This window comes from Pholcus phalangioides, unplaced genomic scaffold (genome assembly GCF_987345545.1).
Source record: "Pholcus phalangioides strain wild (caught in Gottingen) unplaced genomic scaffold, Ppha-v1.0 ptg000042l_1, whole genome shotgun sequence".
NCBI classification, from domain to species: domain Eukaryota; kingdom Metazoa; phylum Arthropoda; class Arachnida; order Araneae; family Pholcidae; genus Pholcus; species Pholcus phalangioides.
In genome coordinates, this window is record NW_028301628.1 from 1,387,315 (window position 1) to 1,410,313 (window position 22,999).

General features: G+C 33.9%; 1 protein-coding gene across 2 annotated transcripts in view; it reads right to left on the bottom strand.

Moving 5' to 3' along the window:
- Window positions 1-3,484: 3,484 nt before the first annotated feature.
- Window positions 3,485-22,999, bottom strand: part of LOC149063857 (beta-1,4-galactosyltransferase galt-1-like) — a 129,259-nt gene continuing 109,744 nt past the window's right edge. For both annotated transcript variants that reach the window (XM_089254998.1, XM_089254999.1), the window contains one exon: window positions 3,485-8,445. In XM_089254998.1, coding sequence (XP_089111124.1) covers window positions 6,871-8,376 — 1,506 coding nt within the window. In that variant the 5' untranslated portion in view covers window positions 8,377-8,445 and the 3' untranslated portion in view covers window positions 3,485-6,870. The remainder of the gene's footprint in view (window positions 8,446-22,999) is intronic.

A 22,999-nucleotide genomic window follows, 5' to 3' on the forward strand; every position in this document is an offset into this window, starting at 1 on the left:
ACGGTCATTTTCTACTCACGAGGGCTAATTAGATCGGGAACTGCGATTTATTGCAGATTCTGAACGGCAACGTCCGGTATTTTGCCTTTTTTGTATACTCACCGAGAGAGGTTGGTGCGCTGACCCCTCGGTGTGAAACGGTACCTACAGTATCAGTTCTGTGATCATGTCGTCGTGATTTCTGTCGTACCCCCTGCACTCTCATCCCCGTCAGGAAAGTTTCTAATGAGAATGAATCGGGTATCGAATTAGCGACACCTCTAAACATTCTTTGGCCCTTTAGGCGAGTATTTTATCGACTCAGGCTACCACGCCCGATTGTGATTGCAACGACTGCTTGCGAAGAGTACACGGAAATTTCGCCACCGATGTTTCGTCCCGATACATTTCTCCCCCAGCCATTTTACCTGCCCTGACCGTATGAAAGACCAAGTGTGTGTGGTCACTTATACGGTCACTAAGGTGATCACTCATATGATCACCCTCTTGGCCACACATACAATCACTCACTCATTCATACGCTAACTCACCCACAATCACTTGGTCACTCACTTGGTCACTCGCGAAATTTCCGGATCCCTCGCAAATGACAGTTGACATAGCCTATTCCTCGGGACACCGTACTGCTATTTTAGTGTGCAGCGTTATCTGTTGGCAATATATAGCATATAGCTATTCGTCGAACTTCTAAATCGATTTTCATAGCTATTGAAACAAAAATACCGCTTCTTTTATTTTGCATCGATTATTATTTCTGAATTATTTTATTTCAAAACTAGAGAGTTCTTTAAAGCACACCTTGTATAACAATTAAAGCTATAATAACTAATATTTCATATGTATTTTTGTAAAATTTATAATGTATGTCCATCGTAAGGGTCAATTCGAGTTCTAGTAACCATCTCTACACAGAGATGTCAGTACCGTAAGCATGTGCGTATCACACGGCACGAACAGCCAGCCAGCCATTTCATGTGTGAGTGACTTTCCTTCTTTCAAAACGAGCGCAACTCCAGTTTATTGCCGTGGGCAATTTACTACCGATTGAGTTGTGTCGGAAGTGAGAGTGTGTGTGTACCTCAGTCGCTCTCATTACGCATATGCGCACTCGCATCCCTGTATAAAGAAGCTAACTAGAGCTCGAAACACTTGTAATACGCATGCGCTCCGGGAGGAACACAAGTAGCCATCTGTGGAACTAGACATTTGTCCAGAATGGGTACAGTAGAACCTCATTATAACGGACCTTTTTACAGGGGCTATATACTGTCTATAAATGTTTTAATGGAAGTCCGAGTTTTAACAAATAACTCTTATAAGGGTAAAATCAGAGGTGGATTTATAGTTTTGCTGCTTGTGGACTAATTTTGCCGCCCTTCTTCCATTCTAATCCATTCACATGCTTGCACTCCCTTTAAGTCATTCTCCTCGTCCCTCACATGCTTACACACGTTTTTGGTCACTCATTCTATAAGCAGAGGTGGATTCATGATTTTACAACTTGCGACCTAGAAGTTTGCGTGATCCGGAAAAATTTTGCTTCCGATATTCCCCACTCCGGTTAATTTAGCTCCTGACATTTCGCAACGGACATTTCACCCCGGCATTGCCCTGCCTTGACCGTATGACTGACCGAGTGAGTGACCAAGTAAGTGACTGACTGTGTGGTGTGATAAGCCGTATGACTGACCATATAAGTGGGTGAGTGACCGTATGAGTGAGTAAGTGTATGAATGACCAAGTGCGTGGTCATATGAGTGATCAAGTTAGTGATAGTATGGTCATTTATACACTTACTCACTCATACGGTCACTCACCCACTTATATGGTCAGTCATACGGTTAAGGCAGGGTAATGTCGGGGTGAAATGTCCGTTGCGAAATGTCAGGAGCTAAATTTACGGGGGGGGGGAGAGGAATATCGGAGGCATATCGGAAGCGAAAGGGAGAGACCGTATGCGTCATCAAATTAGTAACCGTAAGTGACCACACTCATTTGGTCTCTCATGCGGTCTCATACTGTCATTCACCCACTGACTCACTTCTCCCCCTCACACAGTCACTTACCCCTTGAACTGGTCACTCATATGGTTACTCACGCATTTCCTCGCTCATTAATATGGTAACTCGTTTGGTCACTCAAGCAGTAATTCGCTTCGTCACTCACACGGTCAGGCCAAATGAAATCTGTATAAGTGAAAAAACAAGTTGGAACGGACGCTACATAGGTCGGAGTAGACTCCGACTTACGTAGCGCCCGTTATGGTAGACGTATTACTTTTAAACTTGGTATATATGTTATATGGACCATGGGAAAATGTAAAATGCAATAAAAAGCTCTACTTTTTCCCCCTTTTGGTTGAAAATTGAACTATTTTTTATTTCATAAATCTCTCTCCCATGCATTAAGATATCCTAAAAATTGTCTGTATTCGGATATAATTGGTTTTTGAGGAAAAACTACTCGGAGTACACACGGAAACTTTAATTACAATCACCCTGGATATTCAACATTGAATGAAACACATCATTACAAGAAATTGAGATCAATTTATTGTGTTAGACATTATACAGTATACAGATATTCGTACAGAAGTATGGGAGCCATTTTTTTTCTCCAAACTTACCATACAACAAACACCAAGTCACTTTTTATAGCACGACGCATTTTAATCACATCTTTTCATCGTTTTACAGCACAATTATTTCATTTATTGTTATAAAAACATATTTATAATCAATCATCTTTGCGTAATTGAAAATGAAAATAATTATCACTGATTTATCTGTGATATTGATCCACGATTCAGTATTAATAGTTGAAAATCTATTATAATCAACAATTCTTTTATTATAAATACTCGAGTCTGATTATTTTCAAATTTATCAAATTTCATGCTTAGAATTCCATTTTTTTTATTTTTAAAATTTAGAAATAAAATTGAAAAGCTCAACAAACTTGTTTTGTGTATTTATCAACTTTGTGAATATTAGAAATATTCATTACATAAAAGCAATTTCGAAAGCAGAGAATTTCTTGTGGATTGAATGCACGGTCAATTTATTGGAAGGCGAGATTTAAAAAAAAAATGAAATTTGTAGCGTTGATTAGGAAAAATTCAACATTTCGGAACAAGACTAAAAAAAAAAAACTGGTAAAAATTTGGATTTTGGGGGTTATAGATAGATTTTGTGAAGTTTTTCATGTACAAAAAATTTGATTTTGGGGAAAAACAATTTTGAAGCTTAAAAAAATTGAAATTTTTTCAAAAATGCAAAAAAATTTGAGAATGAAAAACATAAAAATTAAAAAATTGAAAATATTATGAAAAATTGAAATTTTTTAAAAAGGTAAAAAAATAAATTAGTTAAAAGTTCAAAATCAAAAAAAAATTTAAAAGTTCAAAATTTAAAAAATTTAAAAGTTTAAAATTTAAAAAAATTCAAAAGTTCAAAATTGAAATCAAAATGTTGAAATTAAACTAAAAGAAATTTAGTTGGGAATTTAAAATAAAAATTGAAAAAAATTGAAATTTCCCAAAAGTTACAAATCATGACAATCAATCAAATTGAAAAAAAAAACCGTATCGCGAATGTCAAAAAATGGAAAATAAAAACCTTGTGAGCGCATGAAAAAAATGTATCGAAAATAATTTAAATTCAAAAATATCAAAATTTTGAGCAAAATAAAAATTTATATCTTATTTTAAATCGGATTATTTTATAGGAAGCAAAAAGAAGAAAACTTGATACAAGCTTAAGTGACTAAAAGAATAGAAAATTGTTGTTTTTTTGAAATGAAAATCAAATTTATTCATTTCACAAATGCAAAAAAGAAAATAAAATAAATTTCTGTAAAACATTTATCATCTAGAGGCAAAATTTCTTATTAAAGAATTTACTTACGGAATATATTAAAATTCAAAAATAAAAACATTAAAAACACACATACAATTTAAACAAGACAAAATTAAAATTTGAATAGAGAATTTGAACTTCACTTTATTCGGAGAAAATCGTGGTTCCAATTTTTCAAATTTACTTAAATTGAAAGAAACAATAGTTATTTTGTAAAATTTACGTTTGAAGTGAAATAAAATTTCTATTATTTTGGATGATTCCTATTATACTTATATAAAAGAAGCTCGTAAAACACATGGGAAAGCATTGTTAGGAACCGTAGTCGAAAATTATTGCAACATTTATACAGTATTATTATTGCGTTATGTGCTTCTTTGTTGAACGTCGATTTTTCTTGATGTGTGTCGATGTTTCTATACTTGTCCGTTGTATCGAAAATCTTTGGTGTGATATCTTTGGTTTTTTCCCCCTCAATTTTGCAAAATAAATTTCAGAAAAAATAATACAAAAAATTCAAGTTTCACAACCTGAAACTTCTGATTCTTATTAATCACCAAAATTATCTTGAGTTGAGGCGATCAAGTCATCATTGTATGGATTATATAAGTTCGTATGTATTTTGATTGGAGTCACAAATGAAGGATGATCGCGTAATCGATCAATCTCCCTTGTGATCGAGTTCTAAGATCGCGATGCTTGTCTGTAGATCACCAACTGATAACTTTTGAAATTGGTATCTTTTGGAAGATCAGCCAGGGAATGGCGCTTATACAGCAGGAATGTGAGTTGTACAGTCGAGCCCGCTTATAACGAAATCGGGTATACGAAGAATCGGTTATAACGAATTTTTTTCCTTCCCATTGAAACTGCAATAGCAAAATATTGTTAAAAATATCGCCTAAAATGAATCGCTATATTTGTGGATATCTGATACAACGAAGTTTTCTGCCAAGAATAGAATTTTTTCCATGGAACAAATTTCCATAAAATCCAAGTATCCGAAAGTAAGAAAATTCTATACCGATACTAAGAAGCTACGTTACTGCCACAGCGTGAAGTTGGCCACTTCCCGAACGTGCCGGAAAAGTTGATCTGGCTAACGTCCGAATTTCGGGCTTTCGCCGGGTTTTTGCCGCTCCTATATGTCAGGCTCTATATATGGATCATTAAGATATCGATATTAGATTCCTTTGATCGTTAGGATTGTCATAGATGACAATAATAATTATCTATGGTTAGCTACGGCTAATTATAAATAACCACATTTATATCACAAAGAAATACCCTGAACCACAGGGATCGATATATAGGGATGTATGGGGATCGACATATAAGGGCCAGCTAAAGCCTAACGAACGCTCGAATTTCGGCCATTTGGGCCGGCCAGTTCGCGAAGTGGCACACTTCCGGCTTTGGCAGTAACAACTATTCCAACAGCTATGGGTTCTGTCACTGCCATTTATAGCTAGATGTCGATCTGTTACAATACATAGCGCCAGTTCTGACCATTCCCAGAACCGTTCGAATGAAGTGCAGATTGGGCATAGCCACAGTTTCGTTCATGCCAGCGTTTCTGTTTTCGTGAACTCTTCAGGGCCATTAAAATGTCTGTAAAAGTTCAACGGACCACTTAACAGCCGATTCTTAAACTTTCGCCACTCGCAGCTCCATCGATTCGCCAGGAAAGGGTCCGAAGGTGACGTCTTCAAAATGTTTTGAAAAAAATTAACATTGATTTTCTACTTATTTAAATATGCACAAAAATAAAGAAAAATCGGTGGAACTATTATGGATCACTCTAAAAAAAATGCAAACTTTAATGATTTCATTGCCAATAAAAGTCAAGAATGAATTTGCAAATCCCGAAACTGTAGAGTGTTAGAGTGACGTACACATTTTCAAGTACAGCCAACCCATCCATCTATAGCTGAAGGCGTTCGCGCGAAGCTCGTGACGTCAGTGAAGAAGGTCATCTCACCTATAGCCATTGGAAATACCACAAAAAATGGTAAAGATGGCTCATGCATCGGCTTGCTATATCCAATGGCTATAGGTGAGATAGCTGGAGAGATGAAGGAAAAGAAAGTGGAAATTAACGTTTTTATGGATATCGCCAAGAAACGCGAGGTGGTGATGAGTAGCCAATTTTTGTCATTTTTAATAATTTTTTGCGGCTTTAATGATTGCATTCCGCTGCTAATTATTTTTTGTTTTTATGTATTTTTGAGATGAGATGAATGTACTTGAATTTTTTCATAAGTTTTTGAGGATGACAACTTGGGACCCTTTCATTGTTTATCTGCGGCTGTCCAGAAAAATCTAGTAAGAACTACCACTTAAAAAAAGCATTGAACAGGCACACACCACATATTAATATGGACAGATCACATCTGGCAAAGGTTTGCAACGCCCTAAGGAGACGCGACGCACACTTTGAGAACCACTGACTTGAAGTATGCGAGTATGGGTCTGAAGTATTACGCAAATCTATGCGAATATTGATATTATTTCGGAGATAATCTTCGATAATTTTCATTTTTAATTTAATTTTCAAGTTTGCCCGCACAGACCACCTTTTTCATCTTTGTGGACCATAGGTTTAGTTCAAGTGGGTTCCTCTCATTGAACTCGTATATTTAACTTGTATCGGTTATAACGAATATCGGATATAGCGAATGTTTTTCACTTTCTCATGCGACTTCATTATATCTGGGCTCGACTGTATAATGTCCGTACTGAACGGAAGCATCAGATTTGAGTTGGAATCGCGAAGGAATATGGCATCTCGTCTACATTGTCGTCAGAATTGTTCGACCTCCGTTCGAATGGACAGAGAAGTAAGTAAGGATCGTCGGACGACACTCGTAGAAATTTTTCAGGACGCAGTTTTTTGGAAGAAATCAACATTAATTTCGTCCCTTTCGGAGCCTCGAACATTTAGCGGTATGTGAAAGGTAGGACATCATCGAACCTTGAAGGGCTTTCGCAAGCATGCATTCATAAGAGCAAACTACTTCTTCACGTGCTGCAAAACGGTAGGGCACACCGGCTGCAAGAGTCTCAGCCTCAGCGCGACAGACTCCACGAGGTTGTCTTTCCACGAATAGCAACGTCTGTCGATGACGTGGGTGGTGTTGATGCAGTCGTTGCCGCCGAACTCGCAGACTCTGTAGTGGTGGAGTATCGCAACGTCGGGTGGTATGTTGAACATCGCTTTCGCGGGTATAAACTCCCAGACGAAGTGGTTCCCCATCTCCACTACACGCTCGGGTAACACTATGCACTTAGACCTCTGTTTGTGCGCGTGCAGCTTGGACTTCCGTATGGTCTTCTGAAGCGTCAGCAACTTGTACGGAAGTTCCGCCGAGTCCGTATCGTTGGGCCACTTTAGGTAGAAGAAAGCGTTCTGGAACGAATAGGCGCCAGTTCTGTCGGGGTTCTTCTTCATCAGGCTGGCGAGCATGTCGGCGAGGGATGTGTTCTTGTGCGGTATTATGTACTCGTCGAAGTCGATCATCAAAACGAACTCGAATCTGTGCATAGTCCTGTAAAGGCAGTCGTTCAGAGCTGCGAAGAGTCCCTCCGTGCGTATCTCCTTCTGCGACACTAGGTCCAGCTGCCACGGCAGTACGGAGACGATGCCTTCTTGGATGTACTGGTTGAGTATGCAGCCGACTTCTTTGCCAACTGTGTGGTTGTAGAAAATGAAGTGGCTGACACCTAGGATTCTATTGAACTCTATGAATTCTATGAGGTTTTCGACTTTGTTGTACTCGTAGTGGAGAGGTTTGACGCAAACTGCGATGCCGGCCTGTTTTTTGTACCGCGCCTTATTTCGATGTACCACCAATCTTGTGGAAGTCGTGGTGTCGCCGTGGCGTATGACGGACACTTCGCTTGGCACGGGAATGTCTGCGTGTTTGATGGGACAAAGTAAGAAGTACGCGCTGTACTTAAGGTTCCAGTTCTCGCGTATTAGTCTGTTGACGGCCAGTACCGTGAACGGCTCGCGGCCGTTCTGGAAGGTGAAGCGACACATGACCTTATCGGCGAATCTCGTCCTCGCAGCTGCGATTATGCGCACGGAGTTCGTCCTCCTCTCGTCGTAATAAGCCGAGAAGACGAAGAACTTATCTTTGGTGTTGGGGACGCGCTGCCAGTGATCATCGACATCGTCCTCCAGCAGTATCTCGTCCCCACGACCGTGAGAGTTGTTGAAGTTGCTCGAGACAACGAGAGCCGTCTCTTCTTCCGGGAATACCCGAGCCAATTCTCTCGCCAGTCGTGGGGAAATGATGTCCTCGGTACTTTCGGTGGAATAGCCCCGTATACTGAACATGGACAGGAACTTCTGTTCTTCCCACTCTTCTTCTTCGACGTAGAAGACCTCCGTGACCATCATGCAGACGAATATCCCCACGAATATGACCACCAAGTAGAAGGAGTTTGCCCGACGATCGCTGGCTCTCTTCAGAGCTGCCAGCTTGGCTGCTCTTTGTCGCTTCTGGTTCTTCATTCGGCAACGCGGACGAGACTTCCATCAGAAAAATTCAACTGCAGCACAGAAATCTGCGCCGTAAGTCATCTGCAACATAAAAGAAAACAACAAATTTCAGTGAATTTTGACACTGACATCGAAGAAAAATCCTCCTTTTCAAAAAATATTTTAGAATTATGTTCCATAAATTCATAATGTATGTGTATATGAATTCATACATGTTGCATGATAACATGATAAATGATATATTTTGATATTCAATACTCGTCTCTTCGGAACGGTTCCAAAATCTTCTACGTGTTAGATACATTCCAACACTCGAGATATAAGCACGATATATTTTCTTCTTTAGACGAAATTGGGACAAAGCCAATCGTATTCACTTTGGAGACGTGTCCCTTTTATTAATGTAACCGATATTCATGTGATTCACACTTCACATCAGATTCAGCGATAGATATTATTTATAGCAAGTCATCCGACTATCATTTGTCAATGTGAAATATTTCCCGCGATTCATGTAACATGCTTCGTACCGAAATAATGCGCCATCAAGTAATTTCGATGACAACGTGAAGAAAAAGAAAACATGCAGACATTTTGATCAATGACACGAAACTTTCCACGTGTTCTCGTTACGTTCGTATTAGATTTAGGGATATTTTATCGTATTTACCAAATTCAACATGCATCACACCATCTTATTTTAATATGCTTTTCTATCTTCGAAATTTTCAAACGCCACCTACGTTAATGAATTTTTCCATTTTGAAATAACTTCCGAAATCAGAAATAAAAGTTTCGATTTCGGACTTTCATCAGTTCGTTTCGGTAAATCCTAGGCTGTATCTAGAAAAACTTATGATTTACCTGCATTCAAGATTTTACGATCTATAAATATAAAATAACATGTCCTGACTAATTCACTAATTGATCATTACCAAGCCAAAGCAATAAATATGAAATATGGAAGTAAGTAGTTTTATTTTAAAATGTAGACTTACACACTATGAAGGGATTTTTAAAAATTCAACCCCTAAAAGGGTCATGAGGCGCGGGGGGCGGAGGGATTTCCCGATAACAAAATCCGCGCCGGCGAAGCCGCGGGTAACAGTGCACAAAAAAAATCGATAATGTACCTGGAGCATTATAACCTAAAAATTTTAATTAAAATATGGTTTTCTTTATCATACGAAAAGAACAATAAATATTGTGCACCCACGCTGAGTTGGCCTCTGAAATGTCACGATGGGCGATTCCATTTATCGTCTTTCGGTTAAAATCTCGCAGGGAAAAGGAGCAGGGTGGTATATTTGGTATATTTCCGTCGACGTCTTTTGCGCTATTTTAGAGCGAGTTTTTTTTCCCTTTTTTCCCCCGTTTCCCCTCCTTGGAAAATTAACCCTGCCCTCGCGCGTCAAGGTCAGAGGCCAACTCAGTATGGGCATACAATGCAATATACAGGGTGTCCTGTATGTGCTAATGCGGCCTTTATCTCATGAACCGTTCGTTGTAGAATTGTGATTTCAGTTCTAAACTGCTCAAAATGCGTTCAAAAATTACTCTTTACAATTTTTGAGGGTGGAAATACAGTGTGTCACAAAATAAAAAGGTGTAAATTTTTAAAAGTTTCCCTGTTTTCTAACTTCCAGTTAGAAAGTTGTTGCCCCGTCTCTCTTAAGGGTAGCCGTAAAATTTCATGTTTCTAAGCGCGATGTTCACCGCGATATCTAAATTCGCGGTGATATCTAAATTGAGAAAAGGTGAGAAAGAACAGCAATAACTAACGGACGACGCTCCCTTTTCCCATTACCTTGGTTAGCAGTTAGTTATTAGTTGGTCTTTCTTGCTCTTTTTCAAGTTTTCGCCATTTTTTTTTTTTTTTTTGGATTCGAATATCTCAGCAAATATTGCACAGTGCAATAATTTCCTAATTAAGAATTAGAAGACAAGGGGACCGCATAAAAATTTAGATGGTTTATTTCATGACGCACTGTATTTTCATTTTGAAAACTGGTACGTGCGATTTCAGAACACATTTTGAGCATTTTTTAAATTGACACCATGCCGCTACAACGAACGGTTGATGAGATAAAAGCCACATTAACACTTAAAGGACATCCTGTATAATGATAGTAAATAAATGATCAATATAACATGTTCTTTTTCAGAGACTTCTTGGATATTTATACCGTATAAAAAAATGTTTGAAGATTTTATTCATGTGTTAAATCTTTTTTTCCTATCTTTTCTTATCAATATACAGGGTGCATAGCAAGCAGGGGATATGGCATTTACTGGCGAACAGTTGATCCTTTCTTTTCAAAAAATTTTAGATGTAGTAGGCCTACTCAGATATGTCATTCAGGGGTTTTTTCAACTTCAATTCATTAATATAATGAAAACATTACATTTAATTAATGAAAACCCACCAAGGTGACACCAAGGTCCCATACTGGTTGGTTGGTACAGTAAAGTTAATTCAAAAACATTATAAAATAACAACAATTTCAAACAATATAAAGTAGATTTAGTAATTTTGTAGAGGAAAAAAAATCAAGAAAAACTGAAAAACCAAAATAGAGAGGAAAGGGAGTGTAGGGTTAAAAGGGGGAAAAATGCAATAACACAAATACATATATAATGCATAAAAAGTATATATAAAATATAATGCAATGATGCAACGGGCAGGGGAGGGGGTTGCTTTATTACTTATAAAAAAACCTATAAATCAACATGAGATTATACAATATGACTTGAAATGACACTGCAGAGTTGACAGCAAGGGAATTTTAAGAGGTCTCATACCTTTTAACATGGTGAAAAACCATGCTCTAATAGAAATATCTATAAAAATACTATTAACCATCGATTTATTTCAAACCTTTTACACATGTTCTTAGTTGTATGTACTATCATATGCTGGTATAAAGTTTTAAATACCTTGGATACTTAATTTTTTGTAAATTTCCAAAAAATGCATTAAAAACAGCTTGCGGGCATGATAAAATAACATGACATCAATGTAATTGAATAAAAATTTATCAAAAATAAAGGAAACTGTTCAATTAATGAAATGAAGCAAAAGGTTGAGATTTCATTGACTCAATCTTATTTGAAATTACATTTTAATTAAAAAAATTTTTGGAGTTTAAAATTTAAATTAAAAACATTAATTAATTTTAAATAAGAATGAGTCAATGAAATCTCAGCCTTTCGCTTCATTTCATGAATTGAACAGTTTCCTTTATTTTTAATAAATTTTTATTCATTTACATTGATGTCAAGCTATTTCATCATGGCCGCAAGCTGTTTTTAATGCATTTTTTGAAAATTCACAAAAAATTAAGTATTTAAGATATTTAAAATTTTATACCAGCATATGATAGTACATACAACCAAAAACATGTGTAAAAGATTTGAAATAAATCGATGGTTAAATAGTATTTTTAATGATATTTCTATTAGAGCATAGTTTTTCACCATGTTAAAAGGTATGAGACCCCTTGAATCAGAATTAAACCAATGGTTGTGGGAAGTCAGTCAGTAGAGCAAAAAACGGGAGTGTGAATTTGAGGATGAAATCAAAAGTAGTTTTCACTAATGAATATCTGAAATACGTGTTGTCTGAAAAGTTTTGTTGTATGAGATCATTTGGAAAACTATAAGTATTTTAAAATTTAAGAATGAGGAAGCTAAAACGTCTTTTGAGAATAGTTTTTTGGAAACTATTCTTAAAGGCTGAGAGTATATGAAATTATGTTTATTGGATGCTCGTGACAAATTTAAAGGTAAAAAGAACTGTTTTTTCTTGATTATAAGTATGGATCTGAAAAAAAAAATGTATAAATGCCTTAAGGGAAAGACATTTAGGTGCAGAGGAAGTTCATTTGAGAGAGCGATGCAAATCGCCTGACGAAATTCTAATAGTTTTTTTGTAAGAAAATAATGGGAGCAATACTGGATACATAATCATTTACCCAGTGTGGCAGACCATAAAGTCAGTGTGATTGGAATACTGAATGATAATAGGTTAACACGAAACATCGGTTTACATATGGTTTCTGGTTGTATAATTTATAAATAATGAAATGGAGTTTTGCTTTTAAGTAATTTAAAGCAACTCCTGTTTCACGGGGTTGTTTAATTATTAAAATTACAAAAAAATCTTTTATACAGTCCCCGTGTAGTCAAAAATCCAATTACAAAGTTGTTGCCCTGTCCCTCTTGATGCAAAAAAAAAAAAAAAAAAAATCCATGTGCAATATTCACTGAGATATATTCGAATTCGAAAAACGGAGGCATTTTGCGGGAAAAAATAGCTTTTAATGCGTAAAACCCGTTTTACCAGCATTTAAAAAGCTGTTTATTCTCACCTTTCCTCCATTTTTCGAATTCGAATATCTCAGTGAATATTTCACACTTAGAAACATGGGATTTTTTTTGTTGGCATCAAGAGAGACGGGACATCCACGTTCTATTGGGTCTTCGGGTGCACGGGGATGAAAAGTTAATTTCCTTATTTGAAAACTATACAACCCCTTGCAAAATGAATGACATATTACTACACGCTATTTGGAAACTTTTTCTAACTGGAAGTATACATCTAAGAACAACGGTTCGCCAGTAAAATGTCGTACTCCCGTTTACACACCCTGTACATGTGTGTGTCTTTAGTGGTTCAAAGAAACCGTACTTTTTTATGCATAGCAGATTAATGGTAGTTATAAGGGTTTTTGTAGAAAGACAAGAATGTTAGGAAAGGGAACGAATTTATTTATACTCAACTGTCATGTTGTTCACATATTTTCCCTCCGGAAAATCAGGATGTAAAGTATTTTTCAAATACGATAGTCATTTGTCAATTTTACAGCAGTTAAAAAAAATTTCGGGTTAATTTCATTATTGTCACAAGATTTGTTTTTGTTTTCTGTTGTGATTTTGAAGCGATACCTTCATTTTACAAGAATAATTTGAGGATGGATTAAGAAATAAGAATTTTTAAGCAACGCTAGAGATACCTCGTAATTGCCGAAATAGAAGCCATCAAGTTAGGCGAGATATTTCGTCATTACGTCTGAGAACATGGTAAAAAGAGAAACGCCCTAAACCCATCGATGGGGGACTCCCTGCGGTAGTAATTTTTTCTGCGGTCATGTCGCCGTTTGTGTTGTACCCGCGTGTCAGGAAAGTTTTCTGACAAGGACGAACTGGGTATCGAAATCGCGACACTTCTAAACATCCTTTGGTACTTGAGGCTAGCGTCTTATCGACCGGGCTAGAAAAGCTGTGATCTAATAGAAATATCATTTAAAAAAAATACTATTTAGCTATTCATTTATTTCAATTCTATACATTCTTGATTGTATGTGTTATCCTATGCTGGTACAAAATTGCACATATTCTGGATACGCGTATTTTTTTTCTAAATTTCCAAAAAACGCATTAGAAACAGCTGCTTGCGTGTATGCTAAAATATCATGACATCAATGTAATTGAATAAAAATTGATTCAAAATAAAAGAAACTTTTTTACTTCATGAAATAGCAAAAGATTGAGATTTTATTCACTCAATCTCATTTGAACTGAAATTTTAAGTTTTGTAAACGTTAAATTGAAATTAAAAAAAATTAAAATAAAAAAATTAAAATAAAAAATTGAAATTTGAAATTTTGAAATTTAAAATTGAAATTTAAAATTGAAATTTAAAATTGAAATTTAAAATTGAAATTTAAAATTGAAATTTAAAATTGAAATTTAAAATTTCAAATAAAAAAGGAAATTTAATATTTAAATTTCATAATTCAATTTTATATAAGATTGAGTCAATGAAATTTAATAAGATATTTATTAAGGTATGTAAAACTTTATACCAGAATAGGATAGCACATATACTCTAGAACATATGCAAAACATTTGATATATAAGTCAATGATTAAATAGTATCTTTAATGATACTTCTATTACAGCATAGTTTTTCATCGTATGGTAAATAAGGTAAGAGACAAGAAGCAAGCACACTCAAAGGAGAACACATTCTCGATACAAAAAAATCTCAAACATGGGCAGGAAACTCAAGGAACGGAAAAAAACGGGACACATTCCATGCTCGCTTCGCATCCGGGATCAATATCGATTTCCTTGACAGTTTCCAGAGACACTAATTGATGGTATGGGAGTAATCCATTGTGTAGTCTCTTGAGGCAACGTATCCAAACACTGCTGTTTTTTGGTCTTCCCGTAAAAAACGCATCACACTAAAAATCAATGTCGAAGTGCTCAGAGCTGCCGCATTGAATACGTCGTGGTCCTTAAAATGTGACTCGTATCCACAAGAACGGGACGACACTATCATTTTTTTGTGTTATCCATACATAATTTTCATCACTTTTGAAACAAAGTCAAACTCAAGTTGTAGTGACAAACAATATTCACAGCTAAATATTTTCGTTATAACCGAAGTTGACGTTTTCAAGACCTTTGAAATATGAAAAATTTTATCAGATGCAACCAAACTCTATAAATGAAGTTGTTGTATACAAAATTTTTATTATTCGAGAAAAATACATGCGATATTGGGGGTAATGAATACGAGGCATTGCCAATTCTTGCCAAAAATGTTGCTAATGATTGGTGAAAACACCAATTATAGTTTACAAATTATCCTCGGAGAATAAAAAGTACAATTCTGCATTGTATTGAAATATATTTTGCATAGAAACGCTGTGCCTAACAAATATGGGATGAATATATGTATTTATAGTACAGTCAAACTTGCTCATAACCAACACGGATATTACGAATTTTAGCATACAACGACGTTTTAACATTTTAATGAAGATTTACATTTCTCGGAAATTTCGTATTGCTTATTTACGCTTATCGAGTCGGTATGGATATATCACGAACAAAGAAATACACGTATTTTCGCTGTTTTGCCCACCTCTGTTATAAGCGGCTCCGACTACATTCATATAATTCATAAATGATGCTAATTATCTTCATCCCCGACTATAGTAAAGACTGAATTAAAGCAATCTTTTCGTTGAAAAGAAAATGGTAATTTTTATACGTAGGTAGTAACGGGCAAAATTATGGCAACAGCCCGGAAACGGGGCATGTGATGACTTTGATTAAAATAAATAAATAATACAAATTGACGACAAAACATTGTCGTTAACACGACTTCGTTGCATTTGTATTGACGTCTTAGGCTAGACTCATTAATATTATTCGCTATGGGAACCAGCGGAGACTAACAATTATTGACGTTATAGCCGAGGTGTTATTACAATAGAAGTCGTTATAATGTTCGAATAATTATACAGAGTGTCCTGTAAGTGCTAATGCGTCCTCTATCTCATCAACCGTCCGTCACATAGCTTTGGTTTGAGTTTAAAAAATTCTCAAAATACGTTCAAAAATTATCCTGTACCAATTTTGAGAGTGAAAACATAGTGTCACAAAATAAAAAATTGAATTTTTATACGGTCCAATTAGAAAGTTGTTGCTTTATCTCTCCTGAGGAAAAAAAAAAGCCAAGCTTTTCAGTGCAATATTCGCGAATACCGGAATTTAAAAATCAGAAAAAAGTTGGGAAAGTACAGTATAAATGAGGGAAACGAGCGTTTTAAGTTAATTTTTCGAATATCTCAGCAAATATTGGACTTGGGAACTTGAAATTTTGTTTCGTTGACCTCAGAAGAGACAGGGCAAAGACTTTCTCACTGGAAGTTCAGAGACAGGAGGTACCGTTTAAAAATTTCAATTTTTCTATTTTGTGACAAACTGTGTTTTCACTCTCAAAACTGGTACAAGTTAATTTTTTTTTTAAATTTTTTAAATAATAACGTGATCAGCACGTATTCCCAAGAGATCGCTACGATTCATCCAGGGAATTTGTTAGTGTTAGTAGAAATCCATGCCCGACCCGGGATTGGAACCCAGACCTGCACAGCCAGAAGCTAGCTCCCTAACCACTGGACTGCCAGGCGGCGTTATTTTTTGGACGCCTTTTGATCATTTTTTACAATTGAAACTATACGCCATCATACGAAGGTTTTAACAACTGGCTGTTGCGAAGATATATTTTGGAAAGAGAGAAAATTCAACTGCCCCTGCGGGGAATCGAACCCACGTCCTTTCACTTTCCGGGTGAACGCCCTAGACCACTAGACTCTAAAGGACGTGGGTTCGATTCCCCGCAGGGGCAGTTGAATTTTCTCTCTTTCCAAAATATATCTTCGCAACAGGCAGTTGTTAAAACCTTCGTACGGTAGCGGAGAGTGTCGTCAACCTTGTATAAGTCGCCATCTGGTGGCAACGTCAGCAATTGTGAGCTCGGCCTGAGTCTGGTCTGGCCGTCCATGTACGGTCCCTTTCAGTGTACACGAGCTCCAAGGAAAGATTGAGAGATTCTGTGCCTCTGTAGTCTAGTGCGTTCACCCGGAAAGTGAAAGGACGTGGGTTCGATTCCCCGCAGGGGCAGTTGAATTTTCTCTCTTTCCAAAATATATCTTCGCAACAGCCAGTTGTTAAAACCTTCGTATACGTCTACTATATGGACGGTTGAAGAGATAAAATCTGCATTAGCACTTACAGGACACCCTGTATAGTATTAAAAATTATTTAATAGTTGTTAATAATACAAAAACATTAGTTATTCAATAAAAATAAATCTTTGAATGCACGAAGTCAAAAATAAAATTTAATGATAAAAATGCAATTGTAATAAAAGTAAAATAATCTCGAGAGATTATTTATAAAATCCCAGAACATTTATAATCAAAATTTAACAGGACTGAATTTTCGTTTTTTACTTTGAGAATTGATTAAAAGTTCTTTTTTTTCCCTTGAATTAGTTTCTGTTACATTCACTCAATAATGAACAAAAAAAATTTAATGAATTTTTTTGGAATTTTTATCACAAAAAAAGAGCATGAAAAAAGATAATGAAGAGATCTGATATTGTTTCAGTTTTTTTTTGAATGATAGTTTCATGTCATCAAGTGCTTCAAACTTTGAATTCATTTAATTTTAATTTTTTATGGGATTTTTACAATTCAAATTAAAATGAAAAAGTATAAAAAAATTGCTTTTTTTCTTCCGAAATTAACAAGAAACTTGAAAGAAATTCTTTTTAATGATCTTAAAGGAAATTATATTTTTTTCCCTCCTGATAGTTTAGAAGCTAATTAATTTACTAGATCACAAAAGTTTTTTTCTACCGATTTTCTTTCAAAACTAAAAATTGAGTTCAATTAGCAGAAATCTTTAATTATCATTGATAACATTCTTTTCATGTTCAATACATGTTACATCTGTTCGTGTTTTTTTTCAATGATATAATTAATTAAAAATTCAGAATTTGGTGCAGTGACATTGATAAGCTTCAATTTATTAAAGTTATTATTTATTATTATTTTCTGATATTTCTGACTTGTTTCATTGAAATTCAATATTTTTTTAATTAAAAACTTTTTTTACATATAGTATTAGATGAATATTATAGTTTCAATTCTTGTAACTTCAATTTTTTTTTAATTCTAATTTAATTTTTAAATTTGATAATTAAATAAATTTATTGATAAAAATTATGATAATTTTTCATTATTATTTAATAATAAATATTCTTTATACAATTCTTATTGTATGTGCATATTATAATTTAAAATATTTAATATTTTATAATTTTTAATTAACATTTAATATTTTATAATTTTTAATCAATAATTTATTACCTTTTAAACACATATGTTAGGGAAATGTGCTAAATCAGTTATTATGCATATTTCACTAATCGTCTCGAAAGTTTGAAAAATTTGTCCCTTTTACCGGTAATTATGTATGTATATGCACGATACCCAAGCATCGTTGGTAAGTTTGATAAATACTTAGAATTAATCGCTTTTACAGTTGATTTTGCACAATACCCCAAAGTATTTTGTGAATTTGATAAAAATGAAACCCGTGGGACCCGGTTAAAACGATCTCTAATTTAATGAATTTCACGATTTAACGAAAAAAAATCGGGAAAATTAGAAAATTTTAAAATCGCGATTTCGTTATGAAAAACTCGTTAAATTTGAATTCGTGATAACTGGGTACTATCGTAAAACTTTTTAAATGAGACTACATTATATCAGGGCACGGGCGTAAAATTTGTTAAATAGGGGTTTATTATATCGGGGGTACGATAGTAAAATTTATTAAATAGGAATAATCTATAAAACTACGTAATAAATCGTTATAACGATGTCTTATTTTAAAAATAATCAAATAGTAGTTTTGAGTTTTTCGGAAACATTCGTTAAATCAGAGTTCATCATATTCGGATCTAACTCTGGTTCACTGGTACGGTTATCTAAATTGTAAATCTTATCACAACAATGGGACAGATTTATTGTATTTTCCAATACGAAATAGTGATTATGCATAATAACCGGCAAATGTGATGAATAAAGTACGATTTATCATGTTGCCAAAATGGTCGGCATTTTATGCATAATAACAACAAATATATTGTAACGTAGTTGAGAATTCACACAAATTATATTGAAATTTATTCCTTATACAAAGTTCTCTCGTTTCTCTAAATTTTATATTATTGAATTCAAATAATGAAATTTTAAATTTGATTATATATATGAAATATAACTTTAAAAAAATTAAGTTTACTTTGAATATTTATTCATGCATAATTTCTTTTCGATGTATTTTTTTTTAATATATATATACAAACTTGTTTCATCAAATGGACAAAAAATTCAAAAATTTTACTTCTGCCCCTCCCCTTCCCAAATACTTCATTTTTTTTGTAGCAAAATATTTATTTAAATTTCATTCAGTTCAGTTCTGATTTTGTTTAAGTTTTTTGTTTAAATCCTCCGTATGTATTTAAGAACAAGTATAAAAAAATCTTAATTTTTCCAATTTTTTTTGCACCACATGCAAATTATATGAATAAATATTTATACCACAAGAGTTATAAACATTTTTCTTTAATTTTACACATAATATAATAAGTCAGATCAAATAAAAAGTGAAATGGAAAAGTATCTGACGAATTAAAATTGCGTATTTGGTTGAATAACATTACATGGAACAAAATACTTTGGAAGAACTTTAGGAGAAAGAGGGAAAAAATAATTCTACATTTAATGCAAGTATCAAAATAATTTCTAGAAATGTTTCTCAAAATTTTGGACATACTCTTTCATTATTATTATTTCAGAATTTTTAAGTTTATGAGAAATTAGGAACCGTATGCAGTTATTAGGGCTCGGATCTCTATGGCGTGTCATATTTTTCTATGATAAGTCATATTTTGGGCATTTTTGAGCGATCTGTTATATTTTAAGAATTTTCAAGCAATAGCTTTTTTTCGGGCATTTTTATCGCTAGAAATTTTATTCTGTGGGCATTATCCTCAAATATGTAGTATATACTTAAAATGTATTCTCGTCATTCATTTTTTTTTTGGAATAAGAACATTTGCAGTTCCAGCAACCACTTCTTTATTCTCGCAGGAACCTCTTGCTATGTTTTGGAAGGGAAACTCTGATATTATTCATTCGGACACTCTTCGCGTTCAATATATTTTTATCAAGCCTAAACATAACAAAAATTGACACTCGCCCGGGGAAAGTCTCTTATTTTGGCGCCCCTCCTCGTCATTTTAAACGAACAAAAAGCAAACTTGACTTCCTGCAGGTACAGCAAGCGTCGTGACACACTAGATCCCCCTGGCTTACCCTACTTGTAGCCCCGCCAGTTGTACAAATAAATATTCCAGCATTACAACTCGCTCACAGTTCGAAATATAAATGGCAGCACCAACTTCACAAACAACCAACCGTTTAGAGGTACCAATTTATTGTTACAACCGTCCTTCAATCATCAGAAAAAGACATCATAAACGAGGAATTATGATGCCCTTTCAAGTGTCCTTACGATTCGGAAAACTCGCATTTTTATCCTCCTTTTGAAGTTTTTAGAATTATTTTTCCCGGGGAATTTTTTTTCCCCTTTTAAAACATCTTTCTGCATTGATGCGAGTGTTTTTGTGGTTTTTTGCCCACACGCATTCACCAACAGCTACCGAAAGTCCCAGAATTTTTTATATTTTTGCTGTTTTTATCAGTTGTGTTTTAGGAAAAGTGACCTAACTAAGGGTGCACTCGCAGGAGTCCTCCTTTCTCAGTTTTCGAATCTAGTAATCCTAGGTATATTAGGTATCAGGTAGGTATAGATATATACACGCATTTTTGGCACAAAAATCATTTACATTTTAAAAGCGATAAAACTATAGTAACAATGACACTAAACTGGAGATATGCTCAATTTGAAAGAAACACCGATAGTACTACTCTATCGCATTTCATTAAATATGTAACATTTCCAGCACAAAACCGATGGAATACACCTACAGTTCAATTCAGCTTGAGAAACAGTCAACGAGATAACAAAAACTGGACATCTGACAATCCCTTGTTCAAATATTGCTGTATCTAGTAATTTTTTCAAATGTTTTTAAAAACATTCGAAAGTAGCTTCCCCAAATATTTCTTAGAAGAAACTAAACAATAGAAATTAACATCTCAAATAATAAATATCTTCACAACATCCAGTCTTCTGTATATCTTGTATAAACAATAGAAGTTTTTTTTTCAAACATACGAAACTGCATCTCATAAAATTCAGTGGAATCGCACTAAAGAACACTTATTGTGTCGTGCACATGTTACGCGTATTTTACATTTGAATTTGTTGACAGTGAATTGATGGATATTTTGCATATATAATATGTCCTAATTTATTAAGATAAGAAACGACAAAACTGAAAAAGAAGAGATGTAATGATGGGAAAATTATAAGGCCATATTTTTACATTTTGGGGCCATATTTATATGTATTTTAGGTCATAAACGCTTTCATATTTTTGATTTTTAGGTCATAAAAATCCGAGCCTTAGTAATTATGAATGAACCGCTATAAAACAATCTTGTATGTATGTTGTAAAATTGTATTGTATACAAATATGATGTGTACTTCATACACGTGATAAATTTCATGTATAAATATTTATACTAAATGTAAAAAATTGTTCTTTAATTTTTTATGTGAAATAATAAGAAAACTCCAATAAAATAGATGAAGGAAAATTAAAGTATTTAATGAACTGAAATTGTGTGTTTGCCCAAAGAACATCACATGCTTACATTACAAAATACATTAGAAAATTCTTGAAAAATTATTCTACATTTAATGCGAATAACAAAATATTTTCCAGAAATGTTTCTGAAAATTTTGATGTCTAATTTCATTATTATTTAACTTTCATATTAACTTGGTTTCACACATTTTACATTATTTTTTTTTCTTTAAATATTTATGCAAAAAAAAAAAAGTCAACTCCAATAAAATACTCAACGGAAAATTATCTAATGACCGAAAATTTCGTATTTGATTGAATAACATTAGATTGAGCAAATAAATTTGGTTATTTGCATAAAATATAGAATTATCCTTACAATTTCTTGAAATATTTATCAAAATATGACTTATTTCATTATTATTCAAAAATTCCAAATTTAACAAAGTAGGAAAAGGACACATATAAAATTCAATTATAAAATTTATTTAATTAAAATTACTGTCGTGTATGTGCAAGCTATAATCGACTTCATAAGGGGACTCCTACATTTTAACATGATGAACATTATGTTCTAGTGGGAATATTATAGAAAATATACTATTTAACCATTTATCAAATTTGGTGCACACGTATTTGATTGTATATGGTGTCAATACAAATATTTACATAGCTCCAATACTTATTGTTTTGTAAATTAAATTAAAAAAAATGCATTATCAACACCTTTTATGAATGATAAAATAGCAGGACATGAATGTAATTAAAAGAAAATTGATTATATAAAACTGAAGAAAAAAGTTCAGTTCATAAAATATAAATATACGTGCGTTATAAAATAAATATTTAATTTTTCTTTAGTTTTAAAATTTCAATTTCAAATAAGCCAGTGAAATTTCAATTTTTTTCATAATTTTATGAGCTGAACTATTCCCTTTATTTTGAATAAATTTTTATCGTATTAAATTGATTTCATGCTATTTTATCATGTGTCAAAGGTGTTAATAATACATTTGAAAATTAGCAAAAAATTAAGTATTGCATATGTGTAAAAATTTTGTAGTGGCATAGAATAGCGTATACAATCAAATATAAGGGTACATAGGTAGCAGGGCGTATGGTACTTTACGGGCGAACCATTGATCCTAGAGGCATACTTCCAGTTAGAAAGAGCATCCAAATAACGTATCAGCTATGTGATTCATTTTGCAAGGGGCTGCATAGTTCTCAAAATAAAAATAAAAATAAACTTTTATATGGACACCCTGTGCTCAAGAACCCATTTACATAGTCGTTACCCTTGCCTCTAATGATGCCAACAAAGAAAAAAGTACACATTTCTAAGTGCAATATTCGTTGAGTTATTCGAATTTGAAAAACACTGAAGAAATTAGCAAAGAACAACGTTAAATGCGGGTAAAATGGTTTATCCGTATCGTATTTAAAGCTGTTTTTTCCCAACTTTTCCCCGTTTTTCTGATTTAAATA